We start from the raw sequence: 15,026 nt of genomic DNA on the forward strand, positions 1-15,026 counted from the left end.
AAATGAACATGACTGGATCATCCTTTTTCCATCCAAAGTGTTGAATTTCAAAGATGCAAACTGACGTGAGTTTGTCTTTTGAAAAGTAAACAGTTGAATTTCACAATCTTAACCTTTCACTTCTTGGCAAAGCTGAATAACTTGTAGAGCTATTTTTGTCTTTCTCCTACCAGGAAGTTAGTGTTAAATATTTCAGAAATAAACAGTGTTGTTCCACATTTTCCTCAAAAGATCATTTTGAAAAGATAAATAGCAGAAGTAAAATTTATTGGTGGTTTCAGCAAACATTATTTAATTCAATTTTGTTGCTTCCAACTATGGCAGAAAGCCACTCTGCTTCTGTTTGTTCAGTTTGATGACATTTTTAAGATTGTTGATCATTAATCTGTAATGTCACTTTTTATTGTGTCCATAAGCACAAAGGTACATTTGAAGATGACTGGAGAAAAATAAAGGGATTTCAGGAGGCAAACTTCCATTATTTTATTAATAAACAAAATTTTCTTCCTTCTCCTGTTTTTGACACTATTTCCTTTCCAATATCTTTCGAAAAGTTTGCTGTGTGTTGAGATGGAGAGGAATTTTATGTTTTCTAGGACTTCATCTTGTTCGATATAAGATCGATTTCATTCAGAGTTACCTCAGCAAACAAAGAAATGTGGAGCTTGTTCAGATAAAGTGGGGTGAGGAGGGGAGGCTGGACGGCGTGGGCGTCGAAGCGGCAGCTACGGCTGATGACTCAGGTGATGTGTCATACTCCAAGCTATAAAAGGGAACTTTTACATTTTGTCCACACAAACACAACCACACACACGTACAGTACTCACACTGGACTCAGAGGGACTTTTGTTTACTACAGCAGGAGCCTAAAGATGAAATGTAAGTTTGTTCATCATACTTTTAGAGGAAAACATCATGTGTGTGTTTGTTTGTGTGCGTGCGTGTGTGTGCAAGAGGGAGTGTGTTTGTGTAGAGGAGGTGGTGGTAGTGATGCGGGTGTGGGGTGGAGTGGTATTCACTACACGTGGTCTTAACTTTTACTTTTCGCCTGTGAATGTTTGAGAGTGAGAGTCAATGAAAGAATGAATGAATGAGATGTTTTAGTTCATGACTGAAGCATGAGAAGTGTTTTTTTTATTTAATGTGGAATCTGAATGACCCACTGTTTGGCTTCAGCTTGGCTGTGATTGGATAATCCTTTGTGTGCAAGATGGTGTGTGTGTGTGGAGGTGTGTGTGTGTGTATGGGTGTGTGTGTGTGTGTGTGTGTGTGGTAGGGATTTCCCCAAATACTTCCAACAAGAACTAAATTGGTGTATTTTTCTTTCCTCAAAACATCTGTGGTGAAATATTCTCCTTACTTAGCAATGAATTTTCACTGAAATCACTCTTATTGTGTCTGTAAAATCCATTTTAATCTTCTGTTTGTTAGGGTACTCATTTAAACAACTTTATGTAAACTGAACTAATTTAGCCGCTCCTAACAACAAATCAAAACTACATGAAAAGGTAGGCTTTTTACCAATCAACTTTCACTGATGTGTTAAAAAGTTCAAAACTTAGTGAAACTGAATAAGTGACATGATTGTAGTGATTCAGTGAGTGTCATGTAAATCAGGGAACTTGTGGGTTTCATCCTGCCAGATGGAGCACGCTCTGTGTTTGGTCTTGCGTCATTAAGTGGACACAGTGTTGGTGTTAATTGGGGGATGGACTCCTCACACATCGTGTTGGTCACTGAAAGCAGCAGCAGTGACTGGCTTTGTGTTTGTGCTGCACGGCTTTGGTAAGAAAGTGAGGCTGGTGATGTTGTGATGACTCCTCTGTTTTGTTTTCTAGCAAAGTGAAGAAAACAAAATGTGGTTTTGGGGAAATTTACAGGTCCAAACTTTTATGTGGTGGTGAAGTTTTGCATTGTGTAATGGCATAAAAGCAGGATTCTTCTTCAGTTTTCAGAGACTTTGGTTGAATGAATCTTTATACAAGTAGTGTTTTGATGTATTTTCCTTTAAGTTTTTGATAGATTTTAAGGACATATGGTCATTTTCTTTCTTATCCATCTGGTTATAATACCTGTCATAATGTTAATGTTGCACAAGTCATGGTGACGGTTGAATAAATCAGAAGAAAAAGACTAATCAAGAAAAGTGAGTCACTCCTGCAGACAGCGATGTCATCATTGCACATCACCAGGACACTTAAAGTAATCTGTCCTGTAGCCACATCGATCCTGACTCCTGTGATGAGTCAGCACTTAGCAGATTGCCCCTAGTGATCAAATGTGGTACTACAATTGAAAATACACAGCAGTCAAGAAGCTTGTTTTTTTTTCACCTCTTTGTCTCCATAACTGCTGACGCTGTGAATACGCCATGACTCATGCGAAAGCCGGTGGCTCAGCTTCTTTTATATGTGGTATCATCCAGATGGGGGTCAGAGAAATGAAGACAGAGCAACGATTAGAAGGTTGCATTTGGACTTGTGTCCGGGATAGAGTTATACCCTGTAGTAACGTTACACTGCATGTGTCAACCGTGGTTATAGGGCAGGAAACAGAACGCTGCTACTTGAAACTGTGGCTGCTCACATCTATCCAGTTACTCAGACATGACTTAATATGATCAATATCCACTTTTTACAGGCCAAGGCAGGTGGTTTTGGATTATTTTCACCTTTTTTATAGAACCAGAGATCTCAGCTTTCTTGACTTGCATACAAATCAACAAACTGCAGAGAGATGAAGGTCATTAGTTTTACTCACTTCAACAATAAGAGTCAATAATGTCAGACAGCTGAATAAACTTTCACTTACTTAATCATGACATAAGCCTCTGTAACTAAGCAAAAAGACATCACAGGATAGTGAACAAATGAGGGACTGCATGACACAGCATGATGCATTTCTCTGTAATTGTAATGTGAAACCAGAGTCATACTGAAAACATGGAAACTCCAATTATGGAATAACAGAAGTGGTGTTTTTTATAATCAGATTAAATGTATTTAAACCTTTTTTTCTTCAAAACTGTAAATTTAGAACCATCATCTACCAGGATGTAGATATAGCAAGCAAAAAAAAACTGACTGATTTAACAACAATTGTCTATTTGCATAACGTAACACTGAGTTGCATTTCTCTAAACTTCTTTTCAAAATGGGAAAGACAAGAGAGTACATCATTCAACTGAGGTAAATGTGTGTTGAAGTATTCTGCTTCCATAAACTTGCCCATATATAGAGTCAGAGCAGCAGTTATAACATTAAAAACTTCTCATGATGTGACTAACTTGGCTCTTGCCACCACTCATGAGCTCAGTCATAGTGAGAACGTAAGGGAGGTAATAAAAATCTGTTAGATAATTACAGCAAAGGGTGGTGCCTTGGGGTCATTTAAATCCAAGCTTTTTGTTTCTAAGCTTGATTTTGCATCTGTATATTTGAGGAAATCACCAGTTTGCATGATATAAGCTGTGGTTGTAAGCAGAAAGATTGCTTGTTTCATAGAAAAAGTTGTGGTTTTGTCCACCTGAATAATTTGATGATAATGCAGTGATGCTAAAGGAAGTGTGTGTTTTAAAATCCACCAGCCAGTTTGTGTCTGTTTTCTGTTTGGTGCAGACCAGAGCGGGGATTTTCATCGAGTTTATGGCTGGAAGCAGCTGCCTGTTGCTGATTAAACCCAGAACCCGAAGTTACAAACTGTCACACAGAAGCTGCAAGTCAAGGAAGTTAAACTGCTAAAAATTGAGGAAAAAGGAGTCGGTAGTTACTAATTTACTACTAATACTGTTTCATGCCACATTAATGTTGCATATTTTACATTTAACAACAAGAGCCAGCTCACAGCAGGAGCGTGGAATTAAAAACTGTAAACATTAGAAAAGCATTAATTTATGAAAGTCAAAGCCAAGACTTCTTTGAAGCGAACAGAGCACCTGTTCATGAGTCGATTCGCTGTCCTTGAGAGCAAAAGCAAAGAGAGCAGAGGAAATAAGGCGTCCACTGAGCACACACAGGAAACTCCAGTGTTTGTTTGTCTGACCCAGCAAAAAAAAAAAAAAAAAAAAAAAAAAGGGGGCACGAACTCAAACGGAAACTGCGGAAGCGGGCGATTATGTGAGACACTGCACGCACTTGTTTGTGTTTCATGTTTGAGTGAATGTGTTCTGACGAAACGGCCTGCTCTGCACATCAAAGACGGCCCATTCACTCTGCCTCTGAAGCAACTTTACTGTGAGCCGTAATGCTGTCACAGCTGTTTACTCAGCCAGATACATGACTGTACACTGCTCTGCCTCTGGATGTTTTTCTTCAGGTTTTTTTTTTTCTCTCCGTCTCTTTAGGTTTTTGCTGATTTCTTTCTCAGTAATTTTCCAACTGTTGACTGAAGGTATTCCAGTTTTCCAGTGTGTGTCCCTTTGCTGACTGAATACTCCTTCATTACTGCTTGAAACCAAGAAAGCAGCTGATAACAAATAGCTTCATTTTGAATTATTTTAAATGCCTGGCTAGACGTTAATCTGAAAGAGTTTCTGTTTGTGATTTAGTACTCTATTTAGTTTGGATGCAGTGTTGAACATTTGTGGTGCAATCAAACCGCAAATTTATTCAGTGTAAATAGCAAGAATTTTAATTTCCAGATGTCTTCTCACCACAAGTGCATGCCTCTGAAATTTCTGTCAGACTGAATAGATTTTTTAAAACTGGAGGTTAATGTGACTCATGTTGACAAATATTTGCTGAAACATTTTACGATTCCCCTGATAAGGGACTTTATCTTGTGCTCTACATTTTTGCAATCCCTCTCCCACATAATGTGGGTAGCTGGAGCAAACAGAGAAGGAAAAAAACTTTGAGAAAAATCTCAAAGTTTGTGACGTCATTCTAGTGGACAATCAGGCCAAAGGCAAAGCATGCACAACACTGAATCATATTTGTAGCTAATCTATTTTAGCATTAGATTACAAAATAAAGAGGTCAAGCTTCCTAGCAAACAAAAGCTTTTTAGATTTAAACTGTAGCATCCTGTGCACTAGTTACATGTGAATAAATCAGATGCATTCAATAGATTAAAATTCAAGAGCTTCTCATTAGAAATCATCTCTTGAAAGTTGAATATTGTAGATTTTCAAAATTTGTGGATTCAAGCTACAAATCCAGATTTTTTTAAATTATCTTAATTTCAGTGTAGTCTTTACACTAATATTCATGACAAATGAGTGGCAGAGCATAGTCTGAAGCTTAATTTAGTGCTACAGCATATTTGACCAAGTCAAGTTTAAAATTTTTCAGAAATTTCAAGACTCCTGTAAAACATTTTATCAAAAAGTCTCTCACTTTAATAATAATAAAAAGTTGCTTTTGTTGTTTCAGACCTTTGACCTTTTCTAGAAATTAGATTTGGACCATTGAGCATGAAGTTTGAGAAAACATTATCTACAAATACATCTTTGTGATATTATTCACGTCTAATTCACCATTAACATGAAAAATGGATCAAGGAGTCAATAATAAGCTTCAAAGTTTACATGAACGTCTTGTTTTTCATTTACTGCATTGATTTTCATGTAAAGTCGCTGGCACAGTTCTTGAACCTCCTACTAACTCCTAAGATATTTAGCAGCTGGAGAACAAATGAACATTTAGAAATTGAAAGAGTTATGTTGAAAATAAAAGGGTAACCACTGTGGCAACCTCCTGCCTTTAAGTAAACTCATAAATTAGACTCATTTTAGTGTCTGGGAAGCAGTAAAAGTGTCTGAACTGGCCCAACACCCTTGACAAAGGAGATGTTTTCTTTCCAAAGAGCACAGCCCAAGGCGTCAGTCTGCTGATGTCATCACATGCAGACTAATCTGAGTCAGAACGGTGGGCTTGCTTGTCTCTCTTGCAGCAAGAGAAGGCTGAAAGCACGCTCTAAAAAAAACCCTGCATAGCTCACATTCCATCAGCATGACCTAACACATCTAACGGACAAGCCTTTTCTTTGTTGATTTGAGGTTTGGGGTTTTTAAGCATAAATCAGTGAATAGGTTTACAGACGAGGAGCTAATCTTGATGTGAAAGGTATTTCTTCGAAGACAAGTGATTAATGATTAAGAATATTTAAAGTACAGGATTCAAACCATTAATTCTCAGATGATTTTTTTCTCTATTTGGATTCATCAAACGCAGAATGAGATGTTTGACCTGATAAGTCTTTGTTAAAACTTTAGCCTGTTCTTTCAGATCTTACTGAAGTAACACAAGTTGTTTTTAAAGTGTTTTTGGAATATTCAAATGTAAGCACAATAATGTCACTAAACAATTTATAAACTCACAAGAAATAGTGACAAATTCACTTTATTAACCCTAATTAAACATTTCTTGATGATGTACCATTTAAATAAACCTGAGAACATTTTTGAAAAGCCAAAGCATTGTTTATGCTTGTCTTGATGGTCCATCTGCTGTAATCCACCCATTCCAGTGTGATGCATGAAGTATTTGCAGATGACACTGCAGACTGTCTGCACAGCAAATGCTCTGACCCCACCTCAATGCCCAGCAGTTGTTGTTTGAGTGGAAACATGACCAAGCCTGCAGGGAAATGAAGTCAAGTCAAGTTTCCGATGCTTTACATCCTAAAAGCATCATACAGTCACCAGTTATAGTGAAAGTAATAAATATTGCATTTTGTCAAATCAAAATCATCAAGTAAGTCAACATCAGATATGTTGGTCAATGTTCCACAGATGCCAAAGTAGTAAGAAGCTGCATATTTTGCATCAGTTTTAGATATAGTCTTGTGGTTTTACATGTTTTTGGGACCAACATGGGGCCAGTGTGTAGACCTCTACCTATCAATGCTCTATAATTTACATGAATAAAATATTTTCGTTTGGGGGAGACTAAGGCACCATAACTGGCTCCAGGCCAGGGGACCTTGTTCTTCCAAATTCAGCCCTAATTACACCTGCTTCATGCTTGCAGAGTCACTCGGCAGTCAGTGAGCCAGGGAGAGGTTCCCAGTTTATTCACAGGGTCACATAGTTATACATGTATAGTGAGACCTAATGGCAGATTTAGAGAAGCCCAATTAACCTATTAAATGTGTTTTTTTACACTGCGGGAGGAAGCCAGACTACAGAGAATGTCTAAACTCCATAAAAAATCGGCCCCCAGGGGCCTGGTGAACCTGTAGTTCAACCACATTTCATTATACGTGAGTTGAGCTCTTTATGCCGTGTTTAGGCTTCCCAGAAACACGAGCCATGACTGGGCAGAATCTGTTTGTGTTTGACGTTTCTGCTCTCTAAACATCCGTCCATGTCACAGAGCCTTTCATCCTGTCACAGAGATCAAACGTCTCACAGCTCTTATCTGATTTTTTGAATGACTGTAAATGTCTAGATGACAGAGTACTTTAAAGTTATCTGATAAAACCGTTAATGCTATAAACAAGTGCAATGTAGCAGCAAAATAAATGTGAATGGTAGCTGGAGTTTTTAAAGTGCTTGACCCAGTTCAAGTGCTGTACAGTGTTACTGCTGCTTTGGCAGCAACTAGCTTTAATTGTCAGCCAAACGGCCTTCTTACTGTCGTGACAAACTACAAGCTGACTGCAGCTGCCTCAGAGCTAATCTTGTGCGTCATGAGGTGTAGAAATGAAAACAAGCGTCGATCCAGTCTTGTGGTTTTTTTACTCTGAATCACAACCACAGCACTTCTGGGTAAAGGAGAAGAGAGGAAATCTAAGATGTGCCGCTGGCCGATGCAGCGTTGCACACACCTGTCTGTGCAGCTGTGTGTACAACCACAGCTGGATGACAGTCAGTCAGTTGGACTGGACTTGGTGGATTCTTTTGAAGGAGAACCATTCCTTTGTTGTCACAAACGAGGCTTCAATGAAACCAAAACAGTTCTCCATGGCTCATTGTGTGCGCCTCTCTCCTGTCTTTGCAGTTCTTCCTGAGACTTCCTCGTTCCTGTTCCACCTGCTGCTTCTGACTGAGCTGTTAGTCCGATCTTCATCTCTTCCCATCCGCAGCTCCTCCCACTGTGGATTTTTTGGATCAATGATCCACCAGGTGGAAAGTTTGATGAACTTATCGAGAAAAATCCATCAGCTGGTAAGGCTTATTTCGAACTTCCTTGATCTCTAGCTTGACAGTTATTCAGTTATTATTTTTTTAAACCTCTGAATATTTGTTAACTTACTAGAATTTCACTGACATAGCAACAGTTTGGCAAGAAACGAAATATAATTTCCTACTAGGAATCAGGGAAAGTTCTGGGATTTGTCACCTTTACTGGCATATCGACCAAAAGAATTATGTTTTTTTTTTTTTTTTTTTAACTTTTACTTCTTATTGTGTTTTGAATAGAGAACAGAAGAACTCGAACACTTTGAAGATGCCAAAATCACGCTGGATAGCCTTCCTGACTTGTATCACACTGCTGGCCATCTTAGGTCATTGAAGGTATAAGACTATAAAGATAAAAGATTGAAACAGCTTATCTCGTCTCTTCATTCCTAAATAAAATATGTGTTTTATGTGCCTGCAGGTTAATGAATCCCTCACTCAGATGTACGGATACACTCAGTCCTTCAAACTGCATATCGACTGGTTGAAGGTCGCTAAAGAAAATGTCAGTTTGCCCTTCCAGACAGAAGAGGGCGCCAGCTCTCACCTTCTGCAATTGTCCAACCTCATTGGAAAATGTCTTCATCCGGTAGGTCCTCCTGCATTTATTCAATTACGTTATGTGAAATTTTTCTGTGAAACCAAAGTACAGAAATTATAGATATTGTAGCACAGAAACTGTCAATGTATTCTTAATTAAATAATCCCAAAGGATGGTGAAAAAATAGAAATGTAATATATGTGCAAAAAACATCTTTGGGTAAAGTTAAAAGAAATGCAACACGTGTATTAAATATAAATATAGTAAATGAGTGTAAAAACTAAAAAATTGCAAAAATGTCAAAATAACTGTTATTTTAACACTTTTTTGTAAGTGGCTACAAGGCATATTAGAAGTTTTTATATTTATATTTTATATTTTTATTAAGTTACGATTATGATTATATTATTTTTTATATATTCATATTCTTATTTACTTATGCCACACCTTCATTTTTTTCTGTCACCATAGTTGAATATTTATGCATTTGAATCAATCTGATTTCCTTTCTTCTTTTTGTTTTTTAGCAAAACAAAGAGGCTCTTCCATCAGTGGCACCCAACCTTCCTGTTGTCTCCAACGCCTTTGATGCCCTTGTGTACTCTGTAGAAATTTCTGACAGGTTAAAAGTTTTCTGTGGGTGGTCAAAAAGAGTCTTACGGTACTTCCATAAGCATTCTTAAAAACAAAAAAGAAAAAAGGTCTTGCAGGCCTTTCGGAGGCAGCCCTGCTATTCTAGACAACATAAAGCCTAACGGGGCATTGAAACATCTTCCACAATGAAAACCACTGTTAACTCCAGAATGTTTGAAAGCGATATTATGTCATGTTAGTGGACTACCTCAAGATGGCAGCGTTAGGTAATCTGCTGTGGCGGTGCTGACCCAAACATCTCAGCAGCAACACATCGGTGCCTAAATAAGGATAAAAATACATTTTATTAACTTTATTATCCACTTTTTTCTAAGCCGGTCTGCAGTTTAGAAATGTGATTTTCCAAAAGATTTCCCATATTGACAAGACTGTATAAAAACTCATCAAGACAAATTCACAAAAAAACGTAACGTTTTAGGCATTTTTTTTCTTTTTCTCTTAATACTCTGCAAAAATGTCATTTTGCTTAGTTTTATGAACAGAAGTGAATTAGTGAGAATAAGGAAACTGTCTGGCAGCTTCATTCACTCTAGACATGATATATAGATATTTTCTAAATAATTTAAGAATAATTTTACCATGCTTAATGAAAAGCTACTCTCTCACTGCATTGATGATATTAGGCATCAATCATCATAGAGGATGGACAAAATTATTTCCTGTGCTTTTTTTTCTTCTGAATTTATGTGAAAAGTATTTTTAGACAAAAAGTTTTAGAAATAGATAAACTGAGAAGATACAGAAATTAGAGTCTATTTTTCTTAGACCATTTTGCATATATCTAAACAACTCCCACTGGAAACAAACAAATATGCCCAATTTTTTATTATTTTTCCTGCACTTCTGCTATCATTATGCATCAGCTGTGTGCTGTTTGATTACTAATCAATAAGAAGAGGTTAAAAATGTTAGTTTCAGTTGTTTTACCAGAACTTCCAGCCTTGCTCAGACTGTTCTTTGCTTGAATGTAGAACTTTTGCTGATACCAACATCACTAACCATGAGCGTGGCATTGACTGTTTCACCATTTGATTGAATGTTTGCCAAATGGAAAGAAATGTCTGTTTAGAATATGTACGATGAATAATGTTGATCTAAAGCCTCTTAGTGCTAGTGGCATCAGGACCATCTCCATATGATGTGACTGAGATCAGTGGTGCATTGTTTACAAAGTATTTCTTTGAACAGGTTGCCATATGAATTTCTTTTAAGAGAAAGCAGAATGTAGGCTAATCTCGTAGGCTTGAGGAAATGTATATTTTTCTTTTACATGTAGCCATTTGAACTGTACTCATGCACTGTGCGAGGTAGTGTCACCTGCGACCTTTACCCCCACTGAGACTGTTTACACTTCTGCCAGGTGTTGATCAGAATGATGAACTGATGGATAAGAAATATGGATTCTGTAACAACTCTTTTGTTATATTTTTTTAACCTATTTAGAATGCTATTTATCAGTTTTTATATTTTGTATTTCAGCTTTGAGATGCAGGCATCTCATTTTTTTATAAATATTGTTTTATGTCATATATAATATTAATATTAATGTATTATTGTTATTGTAACTTATGCTATTTATATGATTATAATGTATTGGTTTTATATGTTTAATGTAATTAATAAAATAAATGAAACATAAAGATTGTTTCAGTGTGCTGAATAAATAATGGACTGATACAACAAACAAACAAAACCAAAAGCTATAAGTGACTTGAAGTCAAATATATTATAATTTTAACTCCAAAATTATCAAATATAGACATTTATTTTAAATCACTGTGTAAAAATGCATTTATCAGGGAGCCTCATACATAATTTTACAATACTACTTAAAATCATATTTATTATGTCAACAAATATTGTGTGGAGGTTAAGACACATTTATTATTTTGAAAATATGATACATTTGTAACAAAATCAACCAAATTAGCTTGTATGGTACAATTTAAATGCATAATTTGAAGATTTAATTGAAAATTAGTTTTTGGTAGAATGGTGGAAAGAATCACTTAACACTTTATGTCAGGAAGTAGCTCTGATTGTAGACTAAGCTGTTAATAAACTTTGTCAAAAGTCAAAAGTACATTAAAAATGTAAAAGTAGTCAAAATTAGGAAGTTTAGGATTTTATTTTATCAAAAGACAATGGAGTTTATAACCTTAATCTTCTAGTAGAACTGACTGAACAAAAAGCATTGGAGTTACAGGTCAACTGTATGGAAATGTGACTCCTAGTGGTGAAAACCTGAAGTTTCAACCAATTATATCTCCAATCTCTGGGATTGTAACACAATGGGAAAATGTCTGTGCAACAGTAGCAAAGTGACAGGCAATAACAGCTAATCAACTTACACAAAGACAGAATATAAAAATATATAAACCAGAATAAAGAATAAAAATCCTGTGCAATAAAGGCAGCATTTCAGCATAAATGTTGCATAGTTATAAAAAAATATTCCAGAGGAATACGCAACTGAGCTGGTTAATTAAAAAAATGCACAATGTACTTTGAGCTTTAAAAGACAGACTATTTAAAAGATGACTGTAGGACTGCATGAGTGAACAGGGGAACAGAGTTACATAACACCAGCGTGTCAATGAAGGACCTCAGACAGATGATCTCACACACAGACAGACTTTCATTGTAACAGAGTAAGCTGTGTAGAGTACATGTAGGCCGAGGCCACAAGCGACAGCTGACACTGGGATTTACAAATCACATGGAGTCTGGGTGTTAGAGGAAAATCCTTCCCCTGAACACAGAGTGAGAGAGAACATGCTTCTGTGTGCAGAGAGTGAGAAGGATGTGCAAGAATTTACTGGCTGACAGAAGCCAAATACAGACGACTCTAGAGGAGCCATATTACCGTATTTGCAATTTGAAGGGAACACTAAAACCCCAATGCACTAAACACAGTAATCCTTGAGGTTTAAATATCTGCTTTTTTTTTTTTTTTTTTTTTTTTTTTTTTTTTTTTTTTTTTACTTTATTTTTGAAAAGGATTTTATACAAATCAAGTCATAACAGTATACAATGAAATAAAAATAAAATAAATAAACATACAAATGGATAAAATTGAATGTCACAACCAGGACCGTAATCGACACTCAAAAAAAAAAACAACAAAGAGGTCACCAAGGGAGGGGAACAGTTATATCATACAAAAAGATAAGACTTAACTGACAAATAACTGATAAACGGGTTACAGTGTATGTAAAGTTCTGTGAGGAGTCAGGCGGGTGGGAGTTTGTTTCCATATTTACCAAGACCTGCCAGGCTACTCAACACCTGGCTCCTCATACCGCACCTGATGAAGTAATAATGGAACTCAATTTATTCTCGAGTTCCTATAAGTTAACCATTTCGACCAAAATTTTTTAATTTTGTTTTCCTGAAGTCTGATGGAGAAGGTGAGCCTTTCCAACTCCCAAATTTCTTCAACGATCGCTGTCCAATCCCTCAATGTCGGTGAGGTCCTACTAAGCCACTTTCTTGTAATTGATTTTTTCCCTGCAATCAATAAAATTTTCAACAAGTACTTATCCTGAGTGCTGAGTTCTTTTGGTATATTACTTAAATATATAGTTTTAAAATTGTGTTCAATTTCGAAACCAAGAATTACACTTATCTCTTTAGATATCTTTGACCAATAGGAATAGATCAATGGGCAATCCCAAAAAATATGAAAGTGGTCAGCCATTACATTATTACATCGTCTCCAACAAAGCCCAGCCTCAGCTCTACCGGACTGGGTAAATGTTCTTCTGGGGGTAGTGAAAAATCTAACAATATTCTTCCAAGAGAATTCTCTCCAACATCCTGAGCTGGTGGTGGTGGAGTTAATTTGGCATATGTTTAACCATTCATCCTCTGTCAGTGATATTTTTGCCTCCCTTTCCCATGATATTTTGATATAAAATGTTGATGTTTTTTTAATAGCTTCTAGGCATGTATATAGTCTGGACAGCTTTTTCTTGCAGGGTTTATCTTTGTAAGCATCATTGAAGACGTTAATGAGGTCTTGATCATATTTCTCCGATATTTTAATGTTCTTATTAAAGTGGTGCCTGAGCTGCAAATATCTGAAAAAGTCTCGTTTGTCAAGGTCAAATTTTTCTTGTAGTTGTTGGAAACTATCCAGATCGGTTCCAGAGGAAATCACGCAGTATGATGTAATGCCTTTTCTGGTTAGTTGATTGAATTTTGAGTCAAGTTGTGCTGGTACAAAATCCCTATCAAGTTCAATCCATCTTAATAACCTAGTTTTCCTCTCTAAAAGTGGGTTGCGGAACTCTCTAAACCAGATGCTGAGGGGGACTTTTGTAGAAGCGCTCAGCTCTTCTGAGTATCTGGTGTAGAGGTATTTATCCCCCAGCAGGGCTTGCAGGGGGATGTCGATTTGACTTAGTTCTAGTTCTTTCCATTTTGCTTCATATCCCTCTTCACACCAGTAAACCGCAAATTGTAGTTGTGCTGCTCTGTAATAATTTTCTAAACATGGGAGTGACATCCCACCTTTATCTCTTGGTAATTGTAATGTTTTATAGCGTACCCTTGGTTTCTTATTCCGCCATATAAATCTGGAGATGATCCGGTTCCACTCGTTAAACTGCTTTGTAGGGATTTCTATTGGTAAAGATTGAAAAAGGAACAACAGTTGAGGTAGAATGATCATTTTTATGATCTCTATTAGGTTGTACAAATCGAGAATCAAAGGGGCCCACCTGTCCAAGTTATTTTTGACTTTATTCGTTATAATGCCATAATTTGCTTTGTATATTTTGTTTCTGTTTCTAGTAATATTAATACCTAAATATTTCATGGTTTTTGTTTTCCAATTAAATTTGAATCGATTGCTTATATCCTCTCGCGGTAAATAGTGGAAACACAGGGTCTGAGTTTTTCCAATATTTAATTTAAAACCTGAATAAAGTCCAAATTGGTGAAAGCAGGACATGAGGTTAGGTAGACTGGCATCTGGGTCAGATAAGGTCACCAGAACATCATCAGCGTATAAACTGGTTTTGTATTCTCTTCCCTTAAAAAGGATTCCCTTAATTTCTGGATCTTCCCTAATTTTTTGAGCAAGTGGCTCTATGAAAAGTGCAAAAAGAATTGGACTCAGAGGGCATCCTTGCCGGCATCCTCGTTCCAGTGGGAATGTTCCTGAAAGGCCACCGTTTATTTTGATCCGGGCTACTGGCGAACTGTATATTGATTTTAAACAACTTATGAGAGTATTATTAAAGCCAAACCGCTGTAGGACCAGATATAAGTATTCCCATCTTACAGAATCAAACGCTTTTTCAGCATCGAAACTGATTGCTAAAGATTTCAAATTATTTCTGTTCATAATGTCGAGTAATTGTAACGTTCGCCTCACATTATCCTGTGTGCGTCTATTTTTAATAAATCCTGTCTGGTCTGTATCAATCAGTTCAGGGATGATATTTTCTAGCCTACTAACAATAATTGAAGTGAATATTTTATAATCAGTATTCAACACCGAGATAGGCCGGTATGAGCTACATTCACTTTTATCCTTTCCTGGTTTAGGTATAACAGATATTATCGCTTGTTTCCAGGATGGAGGGGTCTCACCTCCTTTAAGCACATAATTAAAACAATTTAGCAGCAAAGGTCTTATAGAATACCTAAACATTTTATACCATTCAGCTGGTAATCCATTACCACCTGGTGACTTAC

At 36.6% G+C, this 15,026-nt stretch overlaps 1 protein-coding gene across 2 annotated transcripts in view; it reads left to right on the forward strand.

Annotated features, from left to right (window-relative positions):
- The first annotated feature begins 802 nt into the window (after nt 1–802).
- Nucleotides 803–15,026, forward strand: part of LOC107837605 (uncharacterized) — a 15,984-nt gene continuing 1,760 nt past the window's right edge. The window contains exons 1-5 of one of the 2 annotated variants that reach the window (XM_016677515.1): nt 803–879; nt 7,944–8,110; nt 8,366–8,461; nt 8,547–8,714; nt 9,194–10,805. In XM_016677515.1, the coding sequence (XP_016533001.1) occupies nt 873–879; nt 7,944–8,110; nt 8,366–8,461; nt 8,547–8,714; nt 9,194–9,349 (594 nt within the window). In that variant the 5' untranslated portion in view covers nt 803–872 and the 3' untranslated portion in view covers nt 9,350–10,805. Of the gene's footprint in view, nt 880–7,638; nt 8,111–8,365; nt 8,462–8,546; nt 8,715–9,193; nt 10,806–15,026 lie in introns of those variants that run through there. The other variant, XR_001663647.1, reaches the window with a different exon arrangement.

The sequence above is a fragment of the Poecilia formosa genome, unplaced genomic scaffold (assembly GCF_000485575.1).
Source record: "Poecilia formosa unplaced genomic scaffold, Poecilia_formosa-5.1.2 Scaffold158, whole genome shotgun sequence".
Taxonomy (NCBI): domain Eukaryota; kingdom Metazoa; phylum Chordata; class Actinopteri; order Cyprinodontiformes; family Poeciliidae; genus Poecilia; species Poecilia formosa.